Source organism: Ylistrum balloti, unplaced genomic scaffold (genome assembly GCF_031769215.1).
Source record: "Ylistrum balloti isolate Yb309-2 unplaced genomic scaffold, AGI_CSIRO_Ybal_v1 Utg369672, whole genome shotgun sequence".
Taxonomy (NCBI): domain Eukaryota; kingdom Metazoa; phylum Mollusca; class Bivalvia; order Pectinida; family Pectinidae; genus Ylistrum; species Ylistrum balloti.
In genome coordinates, this window is record NW_026781917.1 from 2,221,627 (window position 1) to 2,232,808 (window position 11,182).

An 11,182-nucleotide genomic window follows, 5' to 3' on the forward strand; every position below is an offset into this window, starting at 1 on the left:
TCATTGCTCATAACGTTTCTCAAATGAACTGGATACTTATCATTAAAATCCTATTGATGCCCATCAGAGGAATACAAGATCCGTTCCTATATCAAACGATTTAATGATAGATTTCACCTCTTGCCACGTTACAAGAACACTTTATAGTGTTAAAACAACACAAATATTGGGAAACACCAGTATAAATAAGATATGAAGTGTTTAACCCATAATTCTTTCGGAGCGTAAAAAGCTAAATGGGTTCTTCTAAAGATTTCTGCGAGATTACACAAAACTGAAAAAAACCACCAGGAAACATACTGATCGCTTGAAGCTTCAATATCTATCTGAAAGGATAATCATGTATTGACACCCAAAAAGTCTTACGTTTCGACTGGTGTTTTGCATGTTTTGTTTTTCAATATATCGAAAATTTGGATCTAGTCATGGTGGATAAAATGGAAGAATACATCAAAATATGTGTTCCAATATCTATGGCAAATATGGCAAAACTTTATTGCTTTGACAGGAACCTAACAAACACTATGGAGGATAGTACAGCGGTCTCCGTATCGAGAAAACTACCCCATACTAACCTGTTTTAAACGAGTGTCACAACAATATGTATATCATATTTCATGCACATTATTAATGCTGTCACACGCGATATTATCATCTAGCACTGGCGCTATTGTTGTTTGTTTGCCTTGGTAATCACATATACCCAATATGTATCTTATATGATGATTCTAATGGAAAAACATCACTGTGCTGATTCCCATTAATTATCTACACGTAAGGTGAATATCTGAATTATGCCGCTCTCTGATATAATTATTAATGATCAGTAATGGTTTTTTTTTCTAATCAGAAAATGGAAATGCAAAGTCCACGACATGGTCAAAAGTGCTTTGCTGGTTTTTTTATTTTGATATATTAATAGCCAATGCTTATCCCGAACGAATGTATTGATTATTTGACCAACATGCTGACTAAAGACTACCAATACATAATTTGTTCTTCTCTATGATAATGATAAAACAGAAATTGATTTGTAATAAGTTTCTATGCAATTAAATACGATTGTGATGAAAGTCATTGTATATTTTCCTATGATTTAAGAATATGTATCTATCTTATTGATTTTCAGTTTTGGGGTGGGGGTCCTACCCCTCTGGTATTTGACCTTCATTTATACCAATTAAGAATTTACTTCAGTTGTCTCCTATGTTTCAAAAACATAGACTTTCACATCATTGACAAGTTTTAGAAAGACAAATAGCGGTAAATTACGACTCAATTCGTTATTTGGCTATAATCTAATAAGAAATTTGTGTTGAAAGGTATAACTAACTTATGCATTGTGTAAGATCATTGAACAATTAATGAATTTTGGATCAGTGATGTAACATTTATTCATGAAGCGCTGTGGTGCTTGAAAAAGACTTTCTAAGCAATCCCATACATCACTTCATATTGGTATTCTCAACATGACAACAAAGCCTATATTTGGGGATGAAAGAACTTTCGGCTATACTATTTAATATTGTCATGGTGCTCTAACAATGTGATTTTTTACGTAATTGAACGTTTTATCATTAATATCCGAGCCCTATGTGTTCTGTCTGTACCTTTTATCTTCCTTTGTGTATGAATAATGACATTAAATCAGTAATCAAATGGGATATTTATAGGATAATCAATATCCTCTTAATAGATCTAATATATTTCATCCACCTTATAATTCCTTTTATCATATAAATGCTTCGTTATTAGTGTAATAGCACCTGTTAAGTGTAATGATACCATTTGTGATTTGCTAAAGGCTCTCGTCAGTTGTCACGTCAGCATTATTTGCGTTGCGTTAGGTGTATTATGACTTCACCAAAGCAAAGTGAAAATATTGCAAATGTAGATTTTGAAAATTAGAAAGTTATTTGATAAATATAATAAACCATTCGTTCCCTTTTCATAAGTTGGAGATCATTATTGATCTCAATGCCTTTGGTAGGCTTACTTTTCTGACGATCCAGCGAGCTAGATATAAAGAAGTTCTCAATAGCCGAATGGTTTTTTGCAGATATAATTTTATCGGGGTTATATAAGAAACTTTTTGTTGCATAAGTATCATATGGAATGAAAACTGATTCAAGGTCTACCTATTGAATGATATCTCAGGGTTAGAGCACAAAATATCCAAAATTTTACAAATTCGTTACGACAAAAAAATGAAAAAAATGTTAGTATTGTTTTATGCAAGTGTTCCTATTATTGATTTTGATGAATGAATAACAATTAAGATTCACATCAAAGCTGAGATAAATGTAGACGAAGGTAATTGATCAGGTCTATACATTATAAAACTGGATCTGAACAGAGCCTTCAGTTGGACAAGCTCATCAGTCAATATTAATGACGATCGATCAATAGCAACACAAACCAATTTCCCTGTATCTATGGTATCATTTGCTAGGTCATGTTTACAAACATTTCGATCTATTTAAGGTCAAGGTCATGAAAGCCGTTACATAAAGTATGAAGAATTATCATGAACATTTAAATGACGACCATTTTTTAATCGATTTATCCTAAGGACAGTGTCTTGCTTCAATAACAATTCGAATCATCGGAGAATATACAACAGTGTGCAACAGAAGACGTCAGAACATGATTTCAATGCAGGAGGTTGCTGCACTTTCAAAGAACACTGATTGTACTTCCGGTAATTAGTTGAGAAGCATTGTCTCCCTTTCAGCGTTAGTATTCCCAAACATCCTGTTATTGTAACAAATATGGGTTTTGGTTTTGTTACAGGAAAAAGGTAATGTAGTATGTTTCGTTTTCCTTTGCTGCTGGTGGGTGATTCTATACCGACCTATTCTTACCATTGTTTCTTGACGTATCAGTAGTATGATCGTATCGAACACGATGGATATTTGATAATCTGCCATGTTATTAATTAATTAGGTATGAGTAAACTACATTTTGATCAAAATATCTCTGAACTATCCATTGGAAATTATCAAAAAAGCTGGCTTCATCAGATGTTCATTAGATAATAAGCTAGCAAAATGACGGTATCAGACCATCGGATTAAAGTCTAGAGTTTACTGAATGTTTTCTTACGACCAATGAGACATGCTCTTTCATATGTGCTTAAATCTTGCATCGATGGAATGTTAATATCATTTCAATGACATTTGTCACTGCAGAACTATTTTGCCTTGTTATATTTTGTTTATTTTGATAATTCATATTACATTTTCCTCGTTTGTTCTTGACACTTATCCATTTTAGGGGAATTTTCATCACGAAGTCGTAGAAGAGAAGCAATTATAAATCAAATCATAATCTAAAAAGGGATGATCACAATGTTAAAAATACGTCACAAACGTAATGACGTCTTAATATCACAAAGGGCGACAATAAAACTATATGAAAAGGTAAATGTTATACAAATTAATTTTATTGTTGACTAAACAATGCATACAGTTTGTCTAAGGTTTACAGTCTTTCAGATTGATACACAGGGATATCCCATATTTTAGCCTTGCTTGCGTTGTAAAATAATGATTTTGTTTTTGAATGGTCTTAAAAGAAAACAGCATCTGAGGTTTCTTGATTAAATCCGGGGAAAAATGTTTTTTGTTGTCATAAGCGACAATGTCGCTAGTTTTAAATTCAAGCTTCGGAACGTTTGAATTTCATTTTAAGTAAAATGGAAATGTTTAGCCTGATAGCATATCATAGGATTACACAATACACATATTTTCAGGGGTCAAATTTTGTAGCTTCACCGTCCACTTCCGCTTGCCGCGTCGGCTCTGGAGTTTCACCCCCTACTTCACTGTACACCGGTAAACTTACTTGATCCGGATCTTTCTCTACTTCGTGCAGATTTTTAAGTTCCGGTTCTAGTTCTTGATTTCTATCATTGACTTCTGGATCAGGTTCGGTTTCTTGAACACCCTGATCATCCTCATTGATTTCCATATAATCGTCAGTCACCCCCGGGGTTGTTGGAGCTAACGTGATCCTCTCAGCGTCTATTCCGGGGGTTGTGGCACACAAAGTGATACCGCCATCATCGTCCTGTATAGGAGACGGACCGAAGCGACAAATCGCCATTTCACTGACCGTTGGATACGGCGAGTTCGTTGCAAACATTCCGTCTCTGCTAAACGCAGAATTGACTCTGTCGAACGTGTTCATTGGTGGAGATTTAACTGGCTCCACTGCTGGCGTGACGTGTTTAACTTTCCATTTCTTGTAGCATCCGACGACTATAGCAGCGACGATAACTGTCATTATGATTAAAGTTACCAGAACGATGGCGACGATTGATCCAGCACTTATTACAGAGTCAGTCGACGATGTCGTCGGAACTAATCGGGGGAAAAAGAGATTTTTTTTAAAATAAAGAACAAACTATAAACAAAATAAATAAAAATGCATATATTATTATCCAATTATAGTGAGAAAGGAGGCAAAAGGAGAATGTATATATCTAATAATTATTCAAAATACTCAACATCAAAATTCAATTGATTTTATCTTTGAACAATTTTATTAAATCCAAAATATGTATGTGAAGGGTTTTATTTTCGACTAATGAGAATTAAAAAAATAATTTAACAATCATAATACATTTTTTCCACCAAAGTTAAAAAAAATAATAGATTGATTTTCTGTTTAATTTCTCTTATGAAATAAAAGCACTTAACATGAAGTACTTACCGCAGGTTTCTGTAATAAACAGAAAGTACATAAAAATAAAAACACGTTTACATCACAATGATATATTGTTATCACATGGTCAATCATCATGGGAAGTGATTCGTCACAGAATATTTGCTTTAGCAGGTTTGTATCAAGATCAAGAAGTCTGTGCATGTACGGAGTATTCGTATTACGATAATGAAATATTTAGTTTGGCGTGAAATGTAAAAAAATGACATGACATTACTATACTTATTGTATAACAATAAAGGCAAGTTATTTTTGCGCTCACGTCAACAAATCATGCGTATTTACGTCACAGATTTATGAGTGCTTACCACTAGAGATGAGTTCTAGCGAAGCGCCCGGAGAGACGACGCTGATAGAAGTTTGTGAGTAGTGACAACCTTGAGGAAACTGTGTCATAGAGACACGCGAATCATTGGCTGACAAAGACGCTGCCTGTATAGTTAAATAAAACAACACATAAAGCGATCATGCAGAAACGTTATTTTTTTTACCTCTAATAAAGCCCGGAAGAATATAGACAAAACAATATACATTGTAGATGTGTTAGTTGATAAAAATGCATATATACGATTTTTTTTAAATACCAAAACAAAATCATGTGTGGCTGAAACAAGGAAACATATAAATAACACCATTTGATACAAATTAATAATAGAATACAGTATATGCCAAATAATACATTTAAATAAATCTTGCAGCTTTTGCGTCCTTTATGATAATGAATAATTCATTAGTGGGATTGATGCAATGTTGATTCCAACGATTTAGGCCCTTTATATCACTGATGAGTCTGACAAGCCGACAACTGCATAACGAAGTTTAATTCATTATTTCAATATTTTATATCTTATTCTATATTTGTTTTGGGAAATGATATCCGCGTATTGTGTATTTTGTTCAACATTGTCAGGATTCGTCAAAGATTCGAAGGGCCAAAATCAATAAAGCTAATTAGAATAATGGAAAGTCAGAAAAAAAAATAAATAAAAACTGTCTCGACCATCAAGGCGTTACGATGCTATAGTTTCATTTTTATTACAAACTTGAAAATCTTTCATATGATCCTTATCACTTAATACCTTTCATTTGATTTTAAGTATATAGCGAAACAAAGTAAAAGCAGTGACGAGAAACAAGATTTAATGCTTTCAAGAAGTCATCTTATAACTGAAATCAAAAGCTAACAAATGATTATTTAGAAATTAGAAGTAACCAGTTTTGTGCTGAAAATTTACTGATATTAACATTGACAAATTTAAAACGATTTTAAATCTAATTCTGTATTTCCTAAAAAAGAAAATTAATGAAAGCCTACTCTTATAACTGAAAACAGCAATTATTGCAAATCGATTGTACAAACTGGATAGAAGTGTATTTTCATAAAGGGCAGATAACTCTGATTTTTGTTCCGTTTCTCTGTATATTTATCAAATCTCTTCAAACAATTATATCAATTAGTCTTGTACTGCTGATTCTTGAAGTCACCAGTTTTATGAATCTATATCTAATTAATATAAATTGAAAAAAGGTAATAAATAAAAAATTATAACAAGTGTATATACGGTAACTCCCTAGGTTTTATTCTATGAATTTTAACAGCAAAGTGCTGAACGAACATTGACTCTTTGTTTTGTTTTTTTACTTGTACTTGTCTTCAAAAAGGAAAATCGCCTTGAGTAGACAGTAAAGAAAATTATTAGGATTTAATAATATAAACCTGTCATTCAGAACTCTATTTACTTACATAGCACGTGAATCTATAATAAGTACTTTCATCGGGGTCAGTAGTATCTGTGTTCATGGCAAGAAAGTATACTTCATCACCGGACTCCTCAGAATATACACACGTCAGCTTACCATCCTCTGTTATATAATAAAATAAAACGTGTTTTATTTCCATTATGCCGACAATACTTTATGATAATGCATCCGTCATTATCAACACCTTTTTATGGCGGTGCCTTCTGTATTCTAGTATCTTTAAATTACAAATACAAAGTACGAAATACACCAGCGAAAATTTCACAAGCCTAACATCAGATTTTCATCATGTTTGAATATCATTTTCAATTACGCTTTAGATATCAATTCAACATTCTCTCTTTTAAAAAGACACAGGAAATAATTATATCACGCATTTTTCATTTCTCTACAGCTTCAACAATAATACCATGACAAAATCAATATCTTGGTTAACTTCCTTTTCCTTATAGTATCATACTAGATTCCTTTGTTTATCAAGTGCACATAGCATGGCTGAGAATATTCAGAGCGTGAGAATACTCTGGAAAGAAAATGATGAAGGACCGACTGATGGAGTGGCGCTCGAGCAAAATCATTGTTTCAGTCGTCATTATTTCACAACATTTGATATATCATTTTTGCTCACGTGAATATCCCTGTTTTTCTGCACATGCGCTGTAATTGTAAGACATTTCAGCATTGTCACTGCACACTTCCAGTTCCGTCGAGCCAGTACAAAGGTTTCCGGATCCAGTATCATAAGTGTAGTTAAATATCCCGAGTAGAGAATCCGGACAGTTGATTTTTGCATTGGCGATACTTCCTGTTGGTGAAAAAAATGAAAACATTGACGGACGATTCCAAAACAGTACCGTCACTATCAGATGATATTTGAACGAAGCGGTTCAGTTCCTTGATACTATGAACATATTCAGTATACTTTGGAAATTGTTTTTAGTAGTTTTCCAGAACTGTTTTAATGATAAAGCCGTTAAAACAAACACACTGTGACAGCTATGTAAATATCTACACATATTTTTTTTGTTTACCCAAGTACCTGTATACTCACCATTCTTAACAAACGCCGCCATTTGTCTGACGTCACGACTTGCTGAAAAGTCACAATCATTGCTGATGGAAAAAGAATACCCGCTTACTTTAAGGACAAGTCTGTCGTTTGTAGTATTTGCTAATACAGCTGGCAAAACAGTAAAGAAAAGTATGTTAAAACATTTTAACAGATTAACACATCTAACTGCAAAAGGTAAAACCTAGTTAAAACGTGACAATATCTTCATTAAATGACTCTTCAACGTTTGATATCTATTTTAATCAATTGATATTTATAAACAAATTTCCAAGTATCAAGTATTATTTAATTAAGATGCTGATAACCGATATCATTAACGGATTCCTGTTAATAAGTAAAACTTTTATTTCTGAGTTCTTCAACAACATTTTCATTAATGATAAAATGTAGCACCTTAAGCTGTGAAATGAACACTTTTTTCATATGCTCTCTGGGATAATAACGAAGGGAAATGGTGTATTACATACGTAGAGCTGTGTAGTAGACAACTTTATCTGAAGACTGAGAAAACATATCGAGACACAGGGCGAGCTGTAGTGACACACCCAGATAGGGGAAGCTGTTGGATCTGGAAAAAATGGTATAGTATACTATATAATGGTTTTTTGAAAGGATTCCAAGGAATCCTTATGAACGTCCTTGCATGAAATAAAGTTTTGAATCATTGATATTTTTATAAGTAGTTTCATGTAAAAGAAGTCTTCTCATTTGTTTAGTTTCGTTTCATACTCCTGCAACAGTTTATTATTTTTCTTCCGTTTTTTTACACAGTTCAAATATCACTGGTTTTCTGGCCATAGATAAAAGTAAATAGGTTGCGTATGAATATCGTTTACATCTGATCCGCTTTACACATGTCTATCAACATTTTATTTCGCAACCAAATATAGCTTCTACATAAACTTGGTTCATTGTCTGATTATTTTATTTGAAGATAGATATTGTACTTTCACCCCAATAATACGCCAATCTTTGCTGTATATATAATAATATCAATAGTTTTCAACGAGCAATAAATTCGATCTTTAAGGGAAATCTATAGTAAGATTAGAACGACTCCCCATCATCTAAAATTCATTCAAAGGTATGAATATACATTGTTACTTACACCGCGAGGTAGTAGTTGTTTGAATTCTCTGTGCACGTAAAGGTTTGTACACCAAATGTGGAGACACTATATTTAGTGGTGAAGGCACTGGAAGTAAAGGTAACTTCTCCGAAATCACTGGAATACCATACTCCATTGAGGTCGCTTGGGTAGGAACAGGTCGCTTCTGTAATTTAAAATACGATTACAAAAGCTTATAAAAAAATTGTATTTTGATAAACTGTATATTCTCAATCACTGAAAAAAGCATTATATCAAATCCTGATAGACTGAAAAGTACAAAAGACACACAAGTGAATAGTTCCGCTCATTACAAATTAAGAATAATAAACAGTAAAGCGAGATAATGAATTCTTGTCATACAGCTGTTCCGTCCTTCTAGGGTTCGTCAGTGATGTTGCATCATACAGCAGTTTCTTCCTTCAAGGGTTCGTCAGTGATACTGCATCATACAGTTGTTTCGTCCTTCTAGGACTTGTCAGTGATGCTACATCATACAGCAATTTCTTCCTTCTAGGGTTCGTCAGTGATACTGCATCATACAGTTGTTTCGTCCTTCTAGGACTTGTCAATGATGCTACATCATACAGCTGTTCCGTCCTTCTAGGGTTCGTCAGTGATGTTGCATCATACAGCAGTTTCTTCCTTCAAGGGTTCGTCAATGATACTGCATCATACAGTTGTTTCGTCCTTCTAGGACTTGTCAGTGATGCTACATCATACAGCAGTTTCTTCCTTCAAGGGTTCGTCAGTAATACTGCATCATACAGCTGTTTCGTCCTTCTAGGACTTGTCAATGATGCTAAGGGCCAAATTTTGAAACTTAGGAGGCGACCGAAGCAAGCAAAGATCGATGAAAAAAATGCCGATCTAGATGGGAAGTACACTAGCCCCATGATTAATCAAACTTTTGATTTTTATATATCTGGTAATTTTGATAGAGGTAAATGTGTTATCTGAATGGTGTTTATATTCAAATTAATGAAAACGGATCATACAGGTTACGGCAAACCTCGGGGATTGAAGTAAGTTAGATATGGGAAGCCAACTTTCTAACCAAGATTCTGAAGTTGAAATGATCTACAACTTCCATCTGGGTGTCAGAATGGTCATTTTAAAAAATCATCTGACCTTTTAAGTGTATTTTACTGGAAGGGATATAACCATGTGTGGAGGAGATGGACATTTTTGACTTGAGGTGTTTTGCATATTTAGTATATAGAATCGTGCCTTTCCAGGAGTTAAAACTTTAAAAAAAAGTATTATTTCAAGGATCATGATGGAATTGACACATCTAATGCCCACATAATCGACATATACACATTCAATAATAAACAAATCATTATTTTTTCATAATAACAAGACAGATACAGCTGAGACCACATTCAAAGTGTATTCATCCAATTCTTTCTGTAAATTCAAAAGTCCTTGAAAGCAAAAATCAGCAATATGATCGTAGCCGATAGAAACATTTTAAGACATCCGGAGTGATTGATATAAAAAAAACCCCACAAAATCTAATACATTATCGTCAAAATCGTCGTAAAATCAATTTCAAGACAATTAACACAAGATTACAATAAAGATGATGTCATCTCGTTGTCTTCCATATTAAAAGGAAATATCAATTTTGATTGATATTAGTGATACATTCATAGGGCAAAGTAATGTTGATATTATTTTACAACATTATTTTAAGTGATACATTAAAACTTCATTGATAAATACTAACAATGATAATTTCCATAAATATATATGAGTTACCGGGTATTTATTCTATTATATTTCACGTAAGATAATACAAAATGTCTGCAAGTTTAAATTCATAATCCATTTCAATTGAAATCGAACCAAATAATTTAAATAACAAAAGCAATTAAAAGTAATTATAGAAATTTACCTGTGAAAGGGAGACACACTAAGGTCAAGACAAGGATGATCCCTGCTGACCGACACAGTCGGCTTAGCTCCCTTGGGGCCGACATGGCTGTAGCATATTTCAACTCCCCATCACATTACGTCACTGAGTTTCGCAGTACTAGATGATAACGTATTCGGAGATACCGTGCTTGACATAGGAGCAATGAAGGGAAAACTCGGTACTGGCTGTGACTATGGAGATTGGGATTAGCTTCCTGCTAACACGTCGTAGACAGGGGCCACTCAAGGGGTTTTCTTTTTCTTTTTTATTCAAAAGAGCTCAAGTGAATTTTCACAACTTAAGTCACAAGTGAAATGTAAAATAAAGATACACCAGATATTGAAATTATTCTATGATTTTTCAAATCTATTTTAACGAAGACAGTTATTCTTTTCAGTTTGGAAAAATATTGATGTATACATCGCAGTAGAACAAGATTAATAAACGGAAATACTAATCCGATAAGCTTAATCTTCTCGTACTGTTATATCTCTTCCTTAATTACCATGACCAGGTATACGAAATAGGTACATTTGTGAATACGCCCAGATCTGTACAGTCAAATATTTAGTAAGATTTAATGAGTATCATA

The 11,182-nt window shown here is 33.4% G+C and overlaps 1 protein-coding gene across 1 annotated transcript; it reads right to left on the reverse strand.

The window, feature by feature from the left end:
* Positions 1-3,750: 3,750 nt before the first annotated feature.
* Positions 3,751-10,654, reverse strand: LOC132562572 (uncharacterized). The gene is made up of 9 exons (XM_060227323.1): positions 10,570-10,654; positions 8,670-8,835; positions 8,029-8,129; positions 7,541-7,669; positions 7,118-7,294; positions 6,473-6,591; positions 5,037-5,160; positions 4,717-4,725; positions 3,751-4,364 (listed from the first exon to the last, which is right to left on the reverse strand). Exons 1-9 carry the CDS (start codon positions 10,652-10,654, stop codon positions 3,751-3,753), a joined length of 1,524 nt encoding a protein of 507 aa, XP_060083306.1.
* Between the last annotated feature and the right edge of the window lie 528 nt (positions 10,655-11,182).